At 40.3% G+C, this 22114-nt stretch overlaps 1 protein-coding gene across 3 annotated transcripts in view; it reads right to left on the bottom strand.

Moving 5' to 3' along the window:
• TRPM7 (transient receptor potential cation channel subfamily M member 7) overlaps positions 1-22114 on the bottom strand; it is an 82742-nt gene that overhangs the window by 17677 nt on the left and 42951 nt on the right. For all 3 annotated transcript variants that reach the window (XR_014541586.1, XM_083586100.1, XM_083586101.1), the window contains exons 8-25: positions 19379-19553; positions 19003-19126; positions 17717-17789; positions 16241-16341; positions 15391-15525; positions 13467-13520; positions 12771-12911; positions 11214-11348; positions 10339-10619; positions 9510-9738; positions 8199-8354; positions 7963-8106; positions 7724-7852; positions 6768-7052; positions 4971-5145; positions 4060-4186; positions 2647-2831; positions 35-167 (exon numbers count right to left, since the gene is read on the bottom strand). Coding sequence is in view for 2 of the 3 variants with exons in the window: in XM_083586100.1 (XP_083442226.1) it covers positions 35-167; positions 2647-2831; positions 4060-4186; positions 4971-5145; positions 6768-7052; positions 7724-7852; positions 7963-8106; positions 8199-8354; positions 9510-9738; positions 10339-10619; positions 11214-11348; positions 12771-12911; positions 13467-13520; positions 15391-15525; positions 16241-16341; positions 17717-17789; positions 19003-19126; positions 19379-19553 (2782 nt within the window). In the remaining variant the exon portion in view is untranslated. The remainder of the gene's footprint in view (positions 1-34; positions 168-2646; positions 2832-4059; positions 4187-4970; positions 5146-6767; positions 7053-7723; positions 7853-7962; positions 8107-8198; positions 8355-9509; positions 9739-10338; positions 10620-11213; positions 11349-12770; positions 12912-13466; positions 13521-15390; positions 15526-16240; positions 16342-17716; positions 17790-19002; positions 19127-19378; positions 19554-22114) is intronic.

Genomic DNA, 22114 nt, shown 5'->3' with positions numbered 1-22114 from the left:
AAGGTTGAAACGGTCATTCCTTATTATTTCATACCGTTCAGAAGTAACTCTAATTCTCTCTTCACTTCCAGAATGGAATTTATCATCTTTTTCATTGAAATACATCTCAACACACAACTCTTCAAAATCATGAAGCTTCTTTTGATCTTCTTCTGTTAGAAACAGTTCTAGAGAATGAAAGAAACAATCCATTTCAGAAGCTTGCTAATGAACCACTGCAGAAAAGAAGTAAAAACAGTGAAAAACCAAGGAAATGAGTATTCCCTTAGCCAAGGACCTCACATCATGAGTGTTGGATGTAAGTATACAGTGGTACCTCTGGTTAAGAACATAATTCGTTCTGGAGGTCTGTTCTTAACCTGAAACTGTTCTTAACCTGAGGTACCACTTTAGCTAATGGGGCCTCCAGCTGCCGCTGCGCCACAATTTCTGTTCTCATCCTGAGGTAAAGTTCTCAACCTGAGGTACTACTTCCAGGTTAGCGGAGTCTGTAACCTGAAGTGTCCGTAACCCGAGGTGTCTGTAACCCGAGGTCCCACTGTATCTGGGGGTTTTTCCATTTCCCCAAGTTAGGTACTCTAGAATATGATGCACCTCCAAAATGGTTGTTTGTTGGGTTACTAACACATCTATTCGTATACTTTTAAAGTACAGTGGTACTTCAGTTTTTGAACAGCTTAGTTAACGAACAACTTGGAAATCGAACGGCGCAAACCCGGAAGTAGGTGTTCCGGTTTGTGAACTTTTTTCAGAATCCAAACTGTTCCGCTTTGAGTGTTACACTTCCTTTTTCAGTGCCACACTTCTGTTTTGAATGCCCCTGCTCCTGCTTGCACAGGAGTAGGAGCTGAATCGTGGCAGCTCAACTAGGGAGCGCGAAGCCTCCGTTTCCCAGCTGAGAGATCCCCGCCCCCGTTCCTGCTTGCACAGGAGCAGGAGCTAGATTGGGCTGCTCAGCTGGGGAGGTGCAGGCTCCGTCACACTTTCCATTGAGGAGTTCGCGGCTGGTGGCTCCTTTAAACTTCTCCCCTCAAGGGAGAAGTTCAAAGGAGCCCCCACCTCAGCATCAGAGCCCCTGCACCACCTAAAGGCAGCCAGGCGGAATAGTTGCTGGGATGGCTGTCTCTGCATCGCCATGCGATGCTCCTTTAAACTTCTCTATTCGAGGTGAACGCAGCCACGCACCCCTCAATGGAAAAGTGTGACGGAGCCTGCACCTCTCCAGCTGAGCAGCCAACAAACTTGAAAAACTCATGAAAAAGCACAACAAATTGAAAAAAGCAAACCAACCGCAAATGAATCAAAATCACAAGAAAACATAAAACAACACTGACCCTAAGCCTAATTCTAATCCTTATCCTAACACTAACCCAATCCTAAAATTAACCTAACCCAGGAATGGTCTTGTTAGAGAGTAAAATTCATGTTAAATTGCTGTTTTAAGGGTTCTTTTTAAAACTCTGGAACGGATTAATCCATTTTGCATTACTTTCTATTGGAAAGTGCACCTTGGTTTTAGAACGCTTTGGTTTTAGAATGGACTTCCAGAACAGATTTAGTTTGGAAACCAAGGTACCACTTTCAAACCCCCTTCCCCACATATCTATTACTTGCTCACAAAAGAAGCTCTTAATCAGGCTGGGGATCCTCTGGCCACAGGTGGTCTGGCCCAAGTCCCGATGTGATATCAGGTGTCTGACAAGTGGGAAAGCAGCTACCAGGAAACAATGGGGAATCTTTAAATTGTTCCTGATAGTTCTTGGCAAGGGAGCTTTGATGGTGCTAAGAAGCAGACTGGTGCTGTCAGCAACTCTGCGGAAATCTGCTGTGCTACAGAGTTGCCCATCAGGAACTTGCACAGTGCTGGGATCTGCACTTACAGCAAACCCGCAAGAGGGTCTTGCCATAAGTGCAATTGTCCCTTTGCAATGCTGGCTTGAATTGAAAGTTGAAATGCAAAAGATCTTCCTCTGCAGGGGCAGCTGGTTTTGTTTTCGTATTGTCAGGCGATTGACATGGATGTGCAAGGTCATTCCCAATTATCAAAGAAGTCCGGAGTGATGGTGAGAACAAGTCCTTGTTCAGCTTTTTAAGAATTCCACTTATAGTGGTACCTCGGGTTAAGTACTTAATTCGTTCCGGATGTCCGTTCTTAACCTGAAACTGTTCTTAACCTGAAGCACCACTTTAGCTAATGGGGCCTCCTGCTGCTGCCGCTGCGCCGCCGGAGCACAATTTCTGTTCTCATCCTGAAGCAAAGTTCTTAACCTGAAGCACTATTTCTGGGTTAGCGGAGTCTGTAACCTGAAGTGTATGTAACCTGAAGCGTCTGTAACCCGAGGTACCACTGTATAATGAAAGCATTTTTGTAGCAGTGGTTGGGCAGAGATAAAAAAATGTGCTGTCACCCTAAGTTATCTTAAGCATCCTGTTTGCCCCAATCCCGAAACAAGGCAAAACGTTCTGTCCACACACCCACACCCAAATTGTCGTGCCTCCACTCCCACTTTGCCATCCACCATGGGACAGTGAACTGAGGGGAGGGATTTTGCGTAAGCCCTACACATAAACCAGGCTCCTATTAATCCCTGGATTTCACATAATGCAAAGAACAACCCAACGTTGCATATTTTTGTTTGTTCTTACTTGGCCCATCAGAAGTTTTGTCTTTCTTTCTCTGCTTGCATACACAGCAGAATAGGGAAGCCATATGACTAAGAATAATAAGAGGAGGGGGCAGGATAGGCTTCTCGTGATATGCCATAACAAAATGATAACGCTGGTATTTCCATACAATGTTGGAAATTGCTTTCACCTGTAAATATACATTGCTAGACAAAAAGGGAAGAGAATAAAGAAGGCAAACATTTTAGTTTGATCATCTTAGAAGCTAGCAACAATGATCTTACATTCTGCTCTGTACAAATATTAAAAGAGAGTACAAACAAACAAACAGCACAGCTTCTATCACATTTATTTTATTTATTAAAAAATACACCACTATGTCATAAAACAAGCAGTTTACTATAATATATATATATTTAATAAAAACATGGATTCTTAAAAAAATCAGAGACCATCAACTAACTATTACGGGAGTATGTTTCCTTTATTTCCTGCATAAGACTTTCAGCAGAGAAAAAAATTTCAGCAGGCATTTAAAGGTTCAAAAAAGAGGCACCTGCTAAATTTCTGCTGGCAGAACATTACATATTCTTCTGACACTCTGGCAAATGATCTCAGCTACTGTTCCTAAGGTAAAGGTAAAGGTAAAGGTAAAGGTAAAGGGACCCCTGACCATTAGGTCCAGTTGTGGCCGACTCTGGGGTTGCGGCGCTCATCTCGCTTAATTGGCCGAGGGAGCCGGCGTACAGCTTCTGGGACATGTGGCCAGCATGACTAAACCACTTCTGGCAAACCAGAGCAGCGCACAGAAACGCAGTTTACCTTCCCGCCAGAGCAGTACCTATTTATCTACTTGCACTTTGACGTGATTTCGAACTGCTAGGTTGGCAGGAGCAGGGACCGAGCAACGGGAGCTCACCCCATCGCAGGGATTCGAACCGCTGACCTTCTGATTGGCAAGTCCTAGGCTCTGTGGTTTAACCCACAGCGCCACCCGCGTCCCTAAGGTACCGTAGACCAAATTTGTTCAGGGCTTTGTAAATTAATACAAGGACCTTCAACAAGGCTTGGTCATAGATGGGCAGCTGGTGCATATGTTTTAACGATGGTGTCACATGTTATTGGTCATGTGCCCCCACCAGCCATTTGGCCTCCATATTTTGCACTGGGGGAGCTTCCAAACCACAAAGAGCATATTGCTGTAATCCAACCTTGAGGTTACCAATGCATGTACTATGGTAGTCAGTTATCGCTGTACAGGAATGGCCACAGCTGGCAAACTGGACAAAGCTGGTAAAAGGTACTCCTAGCTACAGAGCCTATTTGGTCCTCTGGTGATGAAGATGCATGCAGTGAGTACCCCATGGCCGTATAATCACCAAGCTACTTTTTAAAGCACTGATTTAATATCAACTTAAAATGTGAAAAACATACTTGAAAAAGGCGATGAGAAGATTGACCATAATAATGTACTGCACGAAAAGGTAGACGGCCTGAAGGAAGGGTGTCAGCCATGCTCCAGTAACACATGGTATGATTGTTTGGGAATCATTTGCACATACTTTGCAGATTAAGAAAAGAAAAAGAAATTTTTGACAAGATTTAGCAGTTTACTTGTTACTTAGAAGCAAAGCTCTTTATAGCGCATCAACAAAATATTATCACCTATACTTGTTCAACACACAAGTAGCAGAAGCCGCTGCACAGCTTAGCCCTAAACAGAAAATTTATGAATAAAACAGGTCTGTGGGCGTTAAATACCCAAACTTCCAACCTCAGCAACTGGAAAGTTTATTTAAATCAGTTAAGAACTGTCTTTCAGTTCATGCCCTTCAAAATGAAAAAGAAATAAAGCTTTTCAATAAAATAAAATTCCTCCATATTTATTAAATGTATATCCCACTTTTCCATAATATAATCATGTTTACCAAAATAATTTTGTTTTCATATTCTGAACAAATACATGCATCACTGTAGATGAAAAAGTAAAATTTTAAAAATCAAAAGAGATTTTAAATTTGTTTAAACATGTTTTTTATTTTAGCCCCCCCCCCCCCCGGTTTAAAATAATACCTTAATATTACATACATTAGAATAATCCTTTCATTTTTATTTATTTAGAAAGGTTTATGAAACACTTCATCACACTCTGTGGGGCATACAATACAACAATCTAGATAAAACACAGCTGAACTCCAAAAACTTTTTTAAAAAAGCAATAAAGCAATAAAATCATTATGAATTAAATATAGATTCTAGATTAGCCCTCCCATCTCTGTGCTCTTTAGACACAAGAAAAAGTTCCCCTTGCCTGCTAATAAATAGAAGGAATAAAAATATCTTACCATCAATTTCATAGGCATAAACTTCACCAAAGATCATCCAATAGGGCCGAAAGACAATATCTCTTGCTAAAACCCAGGATGGTTTTTCATTAGGATAAAGTATTGCCTTTCTGGGGACTCCAAAACTGAGCAGCACAAGTGCCATAATTACTACAATGTAAAACATGTTGGCTACCTGTTTAAAACAGTGTTAAGAGACAGTTAAAACAGTGGAGACCCCTCACTTAAACCCTCCAAACTACAGCCCAACCCCTTCTTTGTTGGCAACACATTGCCTCACATTTAGAAGCCCTCTGGGCTTGTTTTTGTCCATCTCCACTGGTCAATCACCTTTGGACAGTAAGTAAGTAAATTTTTATTTTTATTTATTCCCTGCCCTCCCAGGCTCAGGGTGGCTAACATCAAATATCAAATACATTAAAGCACTATCAAACAATTGATTAAAATACAGCTTAAAAATTAGAATCAGGATAAAATTAAATGACTGCCCATGAATTACAGCCATGGGGTCGAGAACTTCCAGTATTCATCAGCACAGCCAATCACAATAATTTCTACATTTCACCCATCCCAAGGGGTAACATTTAAATAAAATAAAATAAAATAAAATAAAATAAAATAAAATAAAATAAATAAAATAAAATAAAATAAAATAAAATAAAATATAATATAATATAATATAATATAATATAATATAATAATATTCCAGGAAGAGTGGCTTAGGGAGGGCAAGTGGCCACTCTGAACTTCCATTTTGACTTTATTTCCCTTCTGAGTTCCTCAGAAATGTACTGTAACTTCCATAAGAATTAGGGCATGACTGTGAAGAGCATCCCACCCCAATCAGATGCATGCATTTCAATCTGAGCCAATCGGATGCATGCATCTGCAAGATCCCTGCTCTTCTCTGAGGCACAGCTAATGTCCCCCTTTTTGCAAGCACCTAGGGACAGCCAGTCTTTGAAACAGCAGTATGTATCTGTGACTTCAGTATTTAACTGCTAAGTTCTGAATAAACTTAAAGAGACTTTTTGTGTAAATGTCTGAGTGCCTACAGTAGTGGAGTACTGGGGAACTTGTGGAACTTCCTGCTACAATATTTCAAACTGATCATATGGTGTGAAATACTCCACATGCCAACATTGTGGCTTCTTGTTTTTCTCCACCTGTCCTCTTTCTACACATACAGCAAACTGCCTTAGAAAAAACAATACACAGCTGTCCATCTTTATTGGGGGAATACCTGTTTCAAATGACTGTAAAATTCAACACTTCTGAAATGTTTGCAAATAAAATATTTTTAAAATATATCTCAAGGACCACCTCTTCCCATATGAACCTACCTGGACCCTGAGATCATCTTCTGAGGCCCTTCTTCGTGTGCCTCCTCCTCGAGAGGTCTGGAGGGTGGCAACATGAGAACAGGGCCTTCTCTGCAGTGGCTCCCCGTCTATGGAATGCTCTCCCCGGGGAAGTTCGCCTGGCACCTTCATTATATACCTTTAGGTGCCAGGCAAAAACATTCCTTTTTAACCAGGCCTTTGGTTGAATTGATTGACATCCTATGCCCTTTTAAAATGTGTGTTTTTGGGGGAGAGGGGGTTCATTGGGTTGTTGTTTTCATTCTGATTATGTATTTTGTGGTTTTATATTTTGACTTTATTCTGTGAGCGACCCTGAGACCTCTGAGTATCGGGTGGAATATAAATAATAATAATAATAATAATAATAATAATAATAATAATAATAATAATCCCACACAACACAATTTTAATTGTGGTAGGAAAAAAAGCTTACCATTTTCCCAATCATCATGACGTAAGGTCCAGCATGTTGGTTTACAGCCAAAAAATCCAGTAATCTCACATACCAAAAGATTATATTCAGGCAGTAAGTTAGCCTTCCAGCAACGAAAACGTAATTTGAATTGTAAGTATCTTCACTGAAGTTTCCCTGTGCTCCAAATCTTAGTCCAAAACCAATGAAGAATGTGATAATGGCTACAGTATCACTGACATTGAAGTAATCATTAAACCACACTTTAGTCTTTTGACTGATCTTGCCCGCCTCTGACATAAAGATCTGTTGTAAAAATAATGAGAAATTGGGCACAGTTCATTTTGTCTTACATCAAAGGGCATTAAAAAGCAGGTAGCAGTTATGTACATACATCGATACGAAAAAAAGGTTAACGTAAATCAAAGACTGAAGCCATGGTAGGAAGTGGTTCCATGAACTACAGCAGGCATAGGCAAACTCCAGCCCTCCAGATGTTTGGGACTACAATTCCCATCATTCCTAGCTAACAGGACCCAGTGGTCAGGGATGATGGGAATTATAGTCCCAAACATCTGGCGGGCCGGAGTTTGCCTATGCCTGAACTACAGTAATGAGGGACTCTGGCTTGCATTCATCATGCTAAAAGCTAATAAACAGAGAAAGGAATTTGAATCCAACAAAACGGAAGAGGAAAGAGCATGTGGCAAGCCCCCAATTTACAACATATGACTTGCAGAAACGAGTACTGCATCAATACCCTACCACAGGCTTCTTCAACCTCAGCCCTCCAGATGTTTTGAGACTACAATTCCCATCATCCCTGACCACTGGTCCTGCTAGCTAGGGATCCTGGGAGTTGTAGGCCAAAAACATCTGGAGGGCAACAAGTTTTGCACAGCATATTTATGCTGACTCTTGAAAGTACATTTAAATCCTCTTCTGCATTAAAGAGCACGTTACAAATGCAAATATACCTCACGAATCTTCTCAACAGCCAACGTGAAAATATATGCAATGACAATCCATTCTTGAATTGAGGGCAGCTCTTCCATTTTCACAAGAATCACAAATGTATAAAGCATCAGAAATCCTAAGTAGGCCAACTATAAAAAGTAAAATGTTGAAAATAAATATTATGAAAAGTAGGGTTTTTTTCAAAAAAATAAAAAAAGAGTTCTTTTTCCAAAACAAAACATAGAAACAAAAAACTCACCGTGTTAAACCAGAATTTCACTATTGGTGCATGATAGAAGGCATAAAACTTTCGCGTAATGGGAAGCCTCTTGGGTTTTACTGTTGCCTCCATGTCATGCTTTCCTTCTGTACTGTCCAAGACCCTTACTTCTTTAAACACTTCCTAACATTAAAATAACACAATTTAAAATCATGTATGAGAGTAAAGTTAGTCTTCGTTGTTAAAAACGTGTTAGTGTTTGTGTGCAGAATTACCATTGGTATCTCTTCCGCTATGTTTTGAAAGTTGTTTTCACTGTCTTCCATAGTCATTTGATGTGCATCTTGAGACTGTGGAATATGGGACATTTCTGCCTTGGTTTTGTATTCTAGCATTAGTATAGTAGGGGGAAGTAAGATGCTCAATATTACCTGTAAGATGTGAACATCAAGTTATTAAGACAAAATCTTTCCCGTTTTTCTAATAATAAAAAAATCAGAACTATCCAGCACACAGAAGTCCCCTCTTCCGCCCTCTCCCACATTTCAGCAAAATCTGTCAGGTAGCAAGTAAAAGATGTAGAAGAATGATTAGGTTGTATGTTTTTTTAACTACTACAGATACACATAGAACATTCCATAATATTCTTGAGGGAAAAATGTCTGCAATTTCTAAAAAGTTGTTAGAGAAAATGTGCTCAAATAGATTTCTACCCCTCATCCTAATGCATTTATCAGTATTAGACTGTGCAGAGGCTGCAGAAGGCATATCTCCCTAATGCCATTGAAGAATCATAGATTCTGAAGCACACCCACCCACCCACCTTCATAAAATGAGTGTTACTCTTAGTTGACTAGCAAAGCAAGTTAGAGATGACAAATTGGAACACAAGACAGACAACAGCACATCATACTTTAAAATGATGCTTAAGGATGGTCTGTATCAACACGGTACTTTTACATAATAATTTTCTTATTATATTCTAATGTAGTGGGGCAAATTTTCAGTGCAGTATACAAAGAGAAACACACCTCTTACTGTTAATTCAGACTATATGGCTTACTTGACATATGCCATTCTGAAAACCTACACCCACTCACATCCTGCTGATTTGTCTGAATTCTGTTAAGCCTTCTCACTTGCTCAGCTTCAGCTACTAAAATATAAATATGAAGTTTCTACATCAAATTTTACTTTACTACCCGTAGAAAGCATAATGACATTTCAATTTTACAAGGGGGTTTCAGTCTGTTAATGTTTCACCACTACATTTTTAGTAGTAGATTAGTTCTCATGATGATCTAAGTATCCACCTCTGGTTAAGGGCTACTTGCCTGGTTTCTGCCTTCTACATTTCTGTACCTTTTTTAAAAAAGATAATAAAGCATCAAAAAAAAGTTATTGTTCATTCCAGTATCACCTCTCACTTTGATTATGTTAAAGAGCTGTTTTGCTTAGCCTACATAAAGATTACAGTGAAGAAAACTTTGCATGACTATGCTTTCAACATATCGCTTTCACTTAAGCATTACTAAAATAACAGCAAAAATGGATTCCAAGGAAGGTATTATCTATAGACTAGTTACCTTGTACCATGAATTCTTCCTCATGTTCAGCCTTCCCATCCACATATCAGACAACAACATTTGTGTACAAGTATGAGCTACGAAAGGGCGAAGCCGTGAAGACACTGCTAGTTTAAGGCAGGTGGCATTACTCCAGTTTTTTAGCTCGTAAGTTAGCAACTTCATAGCCATAGTTTCATCTTGTCGGAATGACTGCTCTAATAGCTCAACTGCCAGCTGCCCAAACTCACTGTGGGGGGCAAAAACCACAAGACATACAATGTTAAAGATGCACAAACATATTAAAGGTGCCAATTCTTTCACCCATACTAGACTTCAAACACTGAACTTCCTGAACTGAATGGAAGCACCTGCTTAGTACTGTTGTAAGAGAGACACCCGTGGATACAACTCTGTATGGCCAAAAAGAAAATTGGTTTCATCTCAGCACTTCCCTGTTACTCTGAGTGAGTTAAAAGGCGTACCTGATGCATCCTTCTGCATCTATACCCAAGATTTCCCTGGACCAGTTATCTGTTGCTGGATTTCAGGAAGTGACATCTAACCAGAACAAAAATAATTCAGGCTTTTAAAAAGGATTTGCAATTTTAGAAAAGCTAGTAGGAGATTGTAATTAACCAGCCAGAACAGACAAAAAGGGTGAGTGGATAACAGCTATGGGAAATGGACAGAAAAAAATGCATATGGCACTGTGGTTAAACTCCATCATCTACAAAAGCCCAACCTGACATTCTTCGATTTCTGCATCTTCAGCATTAGCTTCTAGCAACTACTAGGAAACAAGAAGCTGAAATTTGTCTTAAGGATTTTAGCAAAATAGAATGTTTACTTTGAATACTGTTTCAGTTCTTCCGAGGTATCGTCAACAAGGTCACTTTGTTTTGATTCATAGGCCATTGAACGATATAGCTTGCAGGCCACTAAGGCTTTCGCCATGGATTCTTCACCATGTTGCCAGAAAAAAAGAGCCATTTTTTGCCTCTTCATTAGTACTGCCCACAGTAACAACTCATTCAGAGGGTAAGGAAAGCGTCTTGTTTCTGGATCATCAATATCTACTATGTCATCTTTGGTTTGCTTCTTTTTTCCTTCTTCTGAAGTGTTATCGGCCTTTAAAAAAAAAGGTAGTAATTTAAAGGTTTTACAAGGGCAGCTAGAATTAAAAAGTTTAAAGAGAAAATACAACAGCGAAATGTGGTAATCAGACATCAGATATTTGTTAAAAACTCACCAGTAAGATATTATTTCAGGTAAGAATCATTCAAAGAAAGGCACCAAAATAACCGAAGTAAATATATCATAAAGTATCAAAATTAGCAGCTCCACCCACAAATAAGATAATGTTAGCCTGTGATAGAACCTTGCTACAAAGAAATGCTATGGGAGCATCTCCGAAGCAAAAGGGGAAAATACAAGCAAGGTTCCACGGCCACAAAATCAGAGATAAGGAACTTTCATTTAGCTTTCGAAATTTCTCAGCTCATTTGCATGTGTCAGAAAAGGAACTGCTACAATTATAGTGATTATCTGTATCACTTCTGCAACTCCAATTTCAATTATGGCATGTGTGCTTTAAAGGCTGTTACAAGAAGTACAGTACAATGCACTATTTATATACACCTCCGTACATGCCAAGATCACATCACGAAAACAAGAGCCCTGTTCCAACTTCATCTCCTTCAAGGGCAGCTGTGTGCCTCATACCTTTGGTTTGTAAGGCTGGGCAGTTTTGATGAAGTGATTATGCCGCATTTTCTCTTTCTTATCCACCCTGTTACCAAAAGGTTCGTGGCTTTTACGCAATTGAGGGGTGCTGCCTGAAGGATTTCGCCCAGACCGCTGGTGGTGGGGAAAGAGAAAAACATGATTATAATGTAGTAAGTGCCTGAATTATGTGAAATCATTGAGATACACAGTAACTCATTATCTGAAGGACAAAACCATAAATATTTGTATATAGCCAAGACAAAGTAGTTTATTTTTGCGTAGTGGTGAGAATATAAGCTGTGAAGAGTCTCAGTTCGACTCTCATGTCGATTACAAGCCTCCTGGAAACCTCTAGGGCAGTTCAAGGTCTCTCAGACTCAATCCCTATCTACAATGTTGGAATGATAGTGGCCCACCCTGCAATATTCTTTTAATATTTGTTGAGATAATAATCCAAAATGCTTTGGGCACAATCCAGCAAAAATCGAAGCACTTAAGTGCAGCTGGATCATGTCCAGTATATTACTATTGATACTGTCACAGAGAAAGCAGACCAGTAAATTGCACAGTTCAAAGTCAGAGCTAATTCTTTATTAGAAAAAAAAACATTATCTCCACAGACTTGGCTGAGTGACAGGCCTAAGGAGCACAGCAGCGCATTCCCTGTAGGTCTTATTACATGAAATCAGTTACCAAGACTAAAGGTCCCTGCCGTCTATGTCTCCTCCTCTCCAGGGTTCCTCCCATTTCATGTCTCTCCTGGTTCTAGGAGTCATGGGGGGGGGGGAGCTTGTTGCAGCAGGAGAAGAAACTCGTGACTCTTAACAAGCGTGACGCATCTCTGCCTCTTGACCTCCCTTCTTCCACTCATCTGCTTCAGCTTCTGCCTCTGATTCCCTGTTTCACAGACTCTCCTAGTGCACTAAGCCCTGTTACATCTTCAGCTTCCGACACCTTCTCTTCACTGTCTTCTCTCTCTGACCACTCATCGTCGTCCCACCACCACTCCCTATATTCTGAGCCTTCTTCCCTTGGTGGTTCTCAAGCTGGTTCCTACCACCATTCCTGTGTCTAACCAATCCATGACAACTACTATGCATTTTAGTACACCTGCAGGCCCAGGCAGTGCACTCCATGTCTCGAGACAGACAGATGCAAACATGCATACATTGGTACAGTTCCAAGTACACAAAACACTCTAGAGATCTTAGGAGAAACACCCGTCTAAGAAATGAGCTGCTGTTATTTTACATTAACTGAATTGTTTAAAAAGGTTAAATACAGTGGTACCTCGGGTTAAGTACTTAATTCGTTCCGGAGGTCCGTTCTTAACCTGAAACTGTTCTTAACCTGAAGCACCACTTTAGCTAATGGGGCCTCCCGCTGCAGCCATGCCGCCGGAGCACGATTTCTGTTCTCATCCTGAAACAAAGTTCTTAACCCGTGGTACTATTTCTGGGTTAGCTGAGTCTGTAACCTGAAGCGTATGTAACCCGAGGTACCACTGTACTACCTTTTATGCATTATTTAAAAAAGAAAAAAGAAACCACATACCCGATTGCTGCCACTGAGACTGTTGTATATCACTCTGAAGCGTTTTCGTGTGTAGGTGCATCTGTAGGTTCCTCCCATCAAATATTCCACAACAAGCCCCACATCAATCAAAGTGAGTTTATATCCGGGAGGAAGGTTTCCCTGGGGACAAGACAGTATTAACTTAGCATTAATACATGCTGCAATCTCTGTATCACATGATGTCATTCTGCAAAAAGAGAGTGAGGGGTGTTTTGCATGAAAATGGTTCTGTGTACAGTCCCAAGCACCCCCCAGGGAAAGACACCTGGGCATCTAATGCAGGCTCACTGCTAGGTGGGCAACATGGACTAACAAAGTGACTCCACATCTCAATTTAGATGCAACACCAAACTATGGTTGGAGTATCTGGAGCAGCTCAGATGCATGCCGTTCCTCCTTCTGTGTATGAGGTCCTTGGTTTCCTTCAAACACAGAAAGGACATGAAGCAATATGTAGCTATGGACAAGCATCCATTTGAACATGAAGCAAAGTACATCCATTTTTTTGTGAATGACGTTCTAAAATTCTTACATTACCCGAAAGCAAGTTCTCCACCATACACACCACAGTAAGTGCTTAAAATGTTATTAGTAAAATGACTATATGAGAAGTGAAATGTAGTTTCTTGTCTGTGTGCATCTAGAGATGTTGAAGTATTTTAGCAAGAGCCCTACCTGTTTGACATCTCGAACAAGATGAAGCAGTGCTGGATTTGTTGGGCCTTGTTTCTTGATGTAGAAGAGAAGAATGCAGACTTTTAGATACACTGAGGCATGTGACAAAACAAAGTAGTAGAATGACAGATTGCAAAATTGCGTTGTTGTTTTTTCAATTATCCAGGTTCTACGTAACTCAGTATTTTTTAAATTAAAACAGAAGCACTATCTTCTACATGATTAAATAATTTGACTGCTGCTTAAAAAAAAAACCAAGAGAAACACTATAACAATTTAATTTGCTATACTTCTAGAACAGCTCTAGCTAACCAAAGCTTTCACCAGGCATAAAGACTATGCTCCCCTGCAAACATGAAAATAAAAACTGATCTTTTGATAATTAACAGCTTTTTTGTATTTTTCACTTAGAAGAATCCTGTGAGTCAGTAAGAGATGTCCATCCTTCCCGAAGGATTTAATCCGTAACCCAAAATAAGGCAGTAACTGGCAGGGGAAAGCTCCAGTAGCAGCTGTAATTTCCCTCTTAGGTAAAGGTAAAGGTACCCCTGCCCGTACGGGCCAGTCGTGTCCGACTTTAGGGTTGTGCACCCATCTCACTTAAGAGGCCGGGGGCCAGCGCTGTCCGGAGACACTTCCGGGTCACGTGGCCAGCGTGACGAAGCTGCTCTGGCGAGCCAGCACCAGCGCAGCACACGGAAACGCCGTTTACCTTCCCGCTATAAAGCGGTACCTATTTATCTACTTGCACTTAGGGGTGCTTTCGAACTGCTAGGTGGGCAGGAGCTGGGACCGAAAGACGGGAGCTCACCCCGCCGCGGGGATTTGAACCGCCAACGATACAATCGGCAAGTCCTAGGCACTGAGGTTTTACCCACAGCGCCACCCGCGTCCCCTTTCCCTTCTAGACTTTCTCCTTAATAATGTACTGGCTCCCTTCCTTAATTTGTCTAGCATCGCTTGAATCTAATTTCTCAGTCCTCTGCTGTTTCAAAACACACTCATTTCTCTTGAGCTAGATTTTATCACTTTTTAGCCTTATGAAAGAAATGTCAACTATTTGGCCCTTCCAAAAGATGCAATCAATAAATTTTTATTGTGGTCAAAGACCAGACAGCAAAATTAGCAACAGCAGCATACGCTTCAACAGCATCAAGAGGCGGACGTAATTAAAAATTCCCTATAAGCTTATTTATATCCAAAAGATGCAATCAGCATTTCAATTTCCACAGGTAAATTCAATGCCATCATCATAAGCTGGTTGAGATCAGCTCTTGAATGCAGGATAATATTATTTTCTTCAATGCGTGCTCCAAAAGCTTGCACAATCAGAATGAAGGCTCATGTTTTACACCTAAAATTCTGTACCGTTACTGATATAAAAATGACAACCTTCCATTAAACACCCCCCTCAATTGTTACCCAAATCAATCTCAAACAGTATTTCACTTTGAATGCATGTTTTTATATGAAAATTATAAATGAAATAGAAGTACAACTTGGGAATCTTAAGAGAATTGTTGTTGCTAAATTTATTCTACATATGAACTGACCTGAACCCTGTGATCATCATCTTTGTGTGCCCTCTCCATGGAGATCTGGAGGGTGGCAACATGAAAACAGGTGTCCGCCTGCTTGCGGAATGCTCTTCCCAGAAAGGCTCATCTGGTGCCATCATTAAATATCTTTAGGTGCCAGGCAAAACCAATTCCTTTTTAATTGGGCACTTGGCTTTTAATTATCTATTGCCTTTTCATGTAGGTGGGATATTTCATTGTAGTTTTTTAAAAATGTTGGTTTTAATGTATGTATATGGGGTTTCTTGCTTTTAAAATACTGCAAACCACTCTGTTGACATGGCAAAAAAGTAACTAATGGGTGTAATTAATAACAATAATAAAAATAAGAATAAACATCCACTTACAGTGTTGTAAAGTTCTTCCAGTCTGGGAATTGTAAGAAATTTGTGCATGCTCACTCCATTTTCAATAAGAAGTTTCACAAAGGCAACTCTATCCATCACAAGGGCATCTAACATAGCTTGTTCCAAAGACCCAACCTGAAGAAATAAAGACAATCCTTAAATTGAAATAATATGAGAATTGAGAAAACTAGTATGCCAAAGTCTACTATATATTTTGGAAAGTTGTTTTGTTCCTTATGCATCTGGACATCTCTTAAGAGACTGAAGTCAAATTCTGCATCAAGGAACTTTATTTTGTGCCAACTGAAGTCTGAAAGTTGTATCTGCAGTGAAATGCTCATGATCCCCACCACAGACACTTAGTTTAAATGGATACCACTATTAATCATAACAAATATCACAGAGAAATCCAGAAGAGCTAACAGGGTTGCACTTCCTTGCTCTTCTCCCCAACAAAAGCAGTGTTAGTGCCAAATCCAGATCAGAAACCAGATTGAAATGGGCCTAAATTACTAGTGAGATCCAAGAGTGTCTGAAGTTGCACGGCAACCACACCTGCTCAATCACCTTGCAACGTGATTGTTGAGCGCCTTGCTGGTTCACATTATGCTCTTTAGTACTCATCTTCGCACTAAGTACAGTTGTCTGCAAAATATAATTTGCTCCAAACAGGGAAAGGGGGCAATTTGCACAGGAGAGGGAAAGGCAAAGAGTGTCTGAGACTGTATGATTAGGTGATCAGGAAGCTTTCTGTCTACACCAGAGCATTATGGTTTTGACAGACGATTCCTTAACAATAATTCAACATCTTATTAATAAGTCACCGCTATGAACCACCATGTCTACCTACCAGCCACTGCTGTCCATAAACAAAAACATGATTTTTGGCAATGTCAACTCTGTCCCACGCAAGTGTAAGGACAAGCTGGTCAAACGCAGAAGCATTTGTGCCTAGAAAACAAACACAGAAAACAGATTCAAACCTGTTCACCATAAAATTCTTATTTTCAGCTGATTTCATGCCTTACCTTATGCTAGGGAAATAATGCATAGCCTATACAATTCATGGTAAAATAGAACATATCTGCTGGAAAAAAGATATGCCCTCTTTTAGAGTGCTACAGATTGTGGCTTATTACTAAAGCAGAGCTGAAAAGGGCAGAATTTGTGAAAGCTTATGTCAATTGTTAGTAGGTAGCTCCCTAGACTGGATGGAGGGGGGATTGCCTGTTCTTGAAGGAGTTACACTCCCTCTTAAGAAGAAGGAAGTAACACCCAGTGGTGTGGAGTGCCTTCTGTCAACTTTGGCTGGTGGCCAGAGATGCCTGTATCTGAACAGGAATAGTCTAACTTCTGTGGCCAAATCCACTAGGTTGGATTACTGCAATGAGTAAATACATGGGTCTGCCTCTGAAGACAGTTTGGAAACTTCAGCTGGTGCAAAATTCCGTGGCCAGACTGCTCACCAGAACAAGATGTTTTGGGGATATAACACTGATCCTGGCCCAACTGCACTGGCTGCCAGTCAGTTTCTGGGCCCAATTCAAAGTGCTGGTGTTGACCCATAAAGCCTTAAATCGCTCAGGACCTCAATACTTTAAGAACCACCTCTCACCATGCTACCTGACCTGGACTCTGCTTGTCAACCAAGGCCTTTCTCTATGTCCTCCTCTTCCCGAGAGATTCAGAGGGTGGCAACACAAGATCAGGCCTTTTCTGTGGTGGCTTCCCATCTGTGGAATACTCTCCCCAGAGAGGCTCGCCGGCAGCCATCATTACATGACTTTACGTGCCAGGCAAAAACATTCCTTCATCTATTAAATAAACTACGGCCTGTTAAATGTGTGTGTGAGACAGGACTGTTATTATGATTATTTTATTATCATGCTGTCTATTATTATGGTTTGTATTGTGTTTTTATTATTATGCTTCATTAAAATATGATCTTAATGTTGCACACCGCCCTGAGATCTTCTGATAAATGGTGGTATATAAATCAAATAAATAATAATAATAAATAACCACAACAATGTCCCCAGTAATATTTTGGATGGTACTGTGAAAAGGGGAGAAAGTGTTTGCCTATTCAGATCCAGAAGGCAATGCACTCACTTTGGAAGAGTTTTATGACGTTATCACCAAGCTATACTGAAATGGCTATGTAGGATGAGATGACACTATGGAAACCAGTGGTAGCCAACCTGGTGCTCCAAGGATGCTGAGTGATTACAACTCCCATCAGTCCAATCAGAAAGCCCATCGTCCCCACCACAAAAACAATCAGTGCATGCTTAATTATGATATGCTTTTAAGGTCAAAAACTCACCTTTTAGCAGCGCTGTAAGGATTGCAACATCAATATCTTGATGCTCATCAGATCCAATATGGAACACAGTGATCTGTTTTGAAAATTATATTGGGAGGGGGGCAGTTTTCAATCTCATAATAGTTCCTTTACATATGGTTGATTTGTAACAGTTCATCTGTCTAGCCATAAACCATAACAAAACTGAAGAAAATGCATTAAAATAATCTGCTGTTGTATATACAGAATTCCAAAACCATATAAGGAAACTGCAGAATAATTAACTGCAGTTAATAACCAGCAGTACTATTCTACAGTTAACAACTGCGGAATAGTACTACTAATATAGTACTATTACACATGTAATTCAGAGACCACCATTTAAAGCTTAGCAAATTCCAATTAAAAGAAAAGTTAATGCCATGTGCCTCACAACACATTAATATAATTAAAATTTACACACATTGACAAGCATTTAAGGTAAAAGACCCCTGCATGGTTAAGTCCAGTCAAAGACATCTATGGGTTGCGGCACTCATCTGGCAGTGGAGTGGTTCAAATATAACCAAAGCTTTATATGCATGAGCCTGCAGTTAGGTCTGAATTTTTATATAACAATTCTCCATCCACGATACGTTGCTGTTTCAAATGAATCACAGGACATGGTTTGTGTTTGCCTTGCAAGCCAGTATTAGAAATCAGCATCACAGAATCAAATAGCAATTGCACAGCAAGCACAAGTTTTAATTTGCTAATTCAGATGTATCAGCAAATGACAGCTTTTCATAAACCAAGAAGAGAGGGAATTGTAACACATAAGACAAATAGGGAGTCTGAAAGCCGAAACCTACTCCAGGGTTCACAATATGCTATCATCACAAAATGGATTGGCATTATGTTTGGTTTTTGAAAACCTTCATTGGTTTTGATAATACACTTATTCAAGATCTGCAGGTACAACACAGATCTTTGGATCTTGACTGAAAGAAAAAAATAAATATCAACCCAATGGAAAAAAGGAAAGCGTAAACATATTTTTTAGAAAGAAACGAGGCTCAGCTCAGACATGGCATCAACTTGTGGGGTTGCATCCAACTAAGTTATTGTCATTGCTCCTTTGGAACCTTGGAGCTTGGCCCTAGGATGGCAGACTCTGGAGGAAGGTGTGGAGGAATGGGGAAGGCTGGTCTATTTTAATTTTTCATAGCTGGTGTGATTAATCAAACATTTCTTCAGAAAAGTACAATACTAAAGAGTGTTACTACACAACCCTATTGTCATGGTATAGTATGCAGAGATTTACTCACAAGTTCTCTTTTTTTCATGCACTCCAGCAAGGTCTGGAACAAATGAACTGCCTCGCTCTGACCAAAATTAAATGTCTTTTTGATGGTTGAAATGACTTCAGGTTCTGCGCCATCAGGGATATTCCTGAGACGAAACAAGAATCAATTGAAACAGGCAACCGTGTGAAGTATTCTTCCCATCAAGGGGAGGGGGTGTGACTCAGGAGTTGGAGGGCAAGGTTTCAGGTTTAATCCCCAGCAACTCCAGTTGAAAAGATCTCAAGCAGCAAGAGGGGGGCAGGGAAAACAACCTTGGACAGATGCTACTTTGAGAAGACAATACTGGGCTACATGGACCAATGTTCTGACTCAGCAGAAGGCAGCTTCCTATACTTACCCTCCCTCTTCTGTTTGTTTATATACATAAGCTAGGATGTCTGCAGCTCTGCCAGTTCCCTCACAAACCACCACTGGCACAGGTGGGTTTTCCTGAAGGTATTCCAAAACTGTGAGGATAACATTGGGGCCACCTTCAAATATGAGTGCAACCACAGGGACACCCTGGCCAATTCCTAGACAAAAGAGGTAAACAAAAATGCAATTCTTTTTCATTATGTCTTTTTCAGAATAAGCACAGCACAGTTCATTAAAACTCAACTCAGAAAGAATGACTTATACTCAAAGAATGTTAATAAAGAACTGGAGCTACTCACAGGGCTTTGTATATCTAGAACAGAAGTGTTATTCTTTAAAAATGCTAAGCTAAGCCCTGCAAAGAAAAGCTCAATTATGCAGCCTGTATAAATTAAGCAGAATTGCAGGATTTGCTATTTTATACAATTTATTTCATGGTTTTGACTGTTTTGCACAGTTTTTCTACTCGTCCAAGTCATGGGAAGGGGATATGGACTATACAAAGCACTGAAGCTCCTCACTCTGTTTACGTGAAAATCTTATTCAGCAACTCTCCATGAGTCCAAGAACTCATCAAACATTTGACCACACTTTATCAAACATTTGTTCAGCATCTGCCTAGGGTGATGGTTTGAAGGCACACACAGTCACACTGCAAAAACTAAATGCTTCAGGTCTGACAGCCCTACCGAAGTAAAAGGATTGGAAAGGTCTTTTGGGGAACTAAAAATGTGAATACAAAATATACAAAAAAGTCATTCTCTGCAGTTCCAAGGGCAATACATTTTAACTATGCATACAAATCTTCACCAAAAACTAATCTTCCTCAGCAGCGGTAAGCATAAATACTGCTCAAAATTTCTAACATAATATTAAAAAGGTAAAGGGACCCCTGACCCTTTAGGTCCACTTGTGACCAACTCTGGGGTTGCGGCACTCATCTCGCTTTATTGGCCGAGGGAGCCGGTGTACAGCTTCAGGGTCATGCGCCAGCATGACTAAGCCGCTTCTGGCGAACCAAAGCCTCGCACGGAAATGCCGTTTACCTTCCTGCCGGAGCGGTACCTATTTATCTACTTGCACTTTGATGTGCTTTCGAACTGCTAGGTTGGCAGGAGCAGGGATTGAGCAACAGGAGCTCACCCCGTTGCGGGGATTCGAACCGCCAACCTTCTGATTGGCAAGTCCTAGGCTCTGTGGTTTAACCCACAGAGCCACCCACGTCCCTCTAACATAATATTAGACTCACCTTATTCCTTCTATTGCACAAACAAGTTAAGAGGCTGAGTAGCACACATTTTAATACTGTTAATCATACACAAGGGCTAAAGTGTGGTTTACACATTTCAAAGGCCTAATTAAACTGCAGCCAACTGTGTCAGCATAAACACAAATGGAAGAGAAGCTGTAAACACATAATAACTGTACACAGTAAAAATGTAGCCCATAGTTACAACAAATACAGAATACGGAAGCACTATAAAGCTTCTCTTTACCAACTCCTAGTCAAAACAGGATAATTGGTTTTAAAAACATTTTGGGAGTAGATGTACTATATTCCCCAGAAGCCAGCTTCTACAAATGATGCTTAACAGCTAATCTGTGACTGACGCAACACAGATTAGTACAAAAAGGTCAGCGTTTCCTTATATTATTCACACACAGATCTAAGCGTTTCATGCTCACAATAACTTTTGCCCCCAAAGAGAGAAGAATTTCTGTTGTTATAGAGTGCAAGTAAGACTAGAAGTGCAAATCACTCACACTTATTATTTGCTGTACACCTTTATTATGTCTGAAACCGATTAGACTAGGATTCAATCTCAAAAGGAATGAAATACAGTTCAAGCAGAGATATTGGTGTGTGATGCATTGGATGGGCGTGGGTATTCCTGACAAGACTGCATCCTAAAGGATCAGACTCACAGCCTGCAGGTGTTGTTACATCTGGCCCCGAATCTTGATGTTGATGGCATCTGTGGCATGAAGCCTCTTTCAATAGTTAAGGCTGGTCAACCAGCTGTGACTCCTCTTGGGCAAAGACAGCCTAGGCCACAGATTGAGAACCTGCGGCTCTCCAGATGTTGCTGGACTAAACTGCCATCAGTCTTGACCATTGGCCTTGCTGGCTGGGGCTGATGGGATCTGGAAGGTCACATATTTCCCTACCCCTAGGCCTAAGCCATTATATATTTCCAAGTCATATCCAACTTAAGACTACTGCAACATATTGTTCAGGGGCCTGCCTCTGAGAATTTCTGAAAAAAAAAATTACTGGCCAAAAATACCACTGATAGACCACTGACCAGAACAAGCCAGAGGGAACATATCTTATCTTAAGACTCAGATTTCTAAAAGATCACCTGCTCCACTTCAATGTCTACCTCCAATTCCTGAATTCTTCTCAGGAGTCCCTTCTGGTGCTATTATGCCTTTTTCGGCACTAAGCAAGTATATATTTTTATTTACCCAAGTCTACATTGGTTGAAATTATTTTCTTACTACTATATGCTTACACTATTCTACTGTTTTTAACTGGTTTTTAACCATTGGTTATATTGGGATTAATCTAGATTTCATTAAACTACCATGATAGTGGCAATGCAGAACTATGGGAAGTCAATCATAATAATAAAAAAATGCATCCAGGATAATCAAATGAAGTAGTAAAGCTTTTCCTGGATGGTACTACTACTAGTGGCAGGGTGGAGAGTGCCTC

This window comes from Podarcis filfolensis (assembly GCF_964270895.1).
Source record: "Podarcis filfolensis genome assembly, chromosome: 14".
In the NCBI taxonomy this organism is placed as follows: Eukaryota; Metazoa; Chordata; class Lepidosauria; order Squamata; family Lacertidae; genus Podarcis; species Podarcis filfolensis.
Note: the sequence above shows the minus strand (reverse complement) of the source record. Positions and strands in the feature narration are given on the sequence as shown.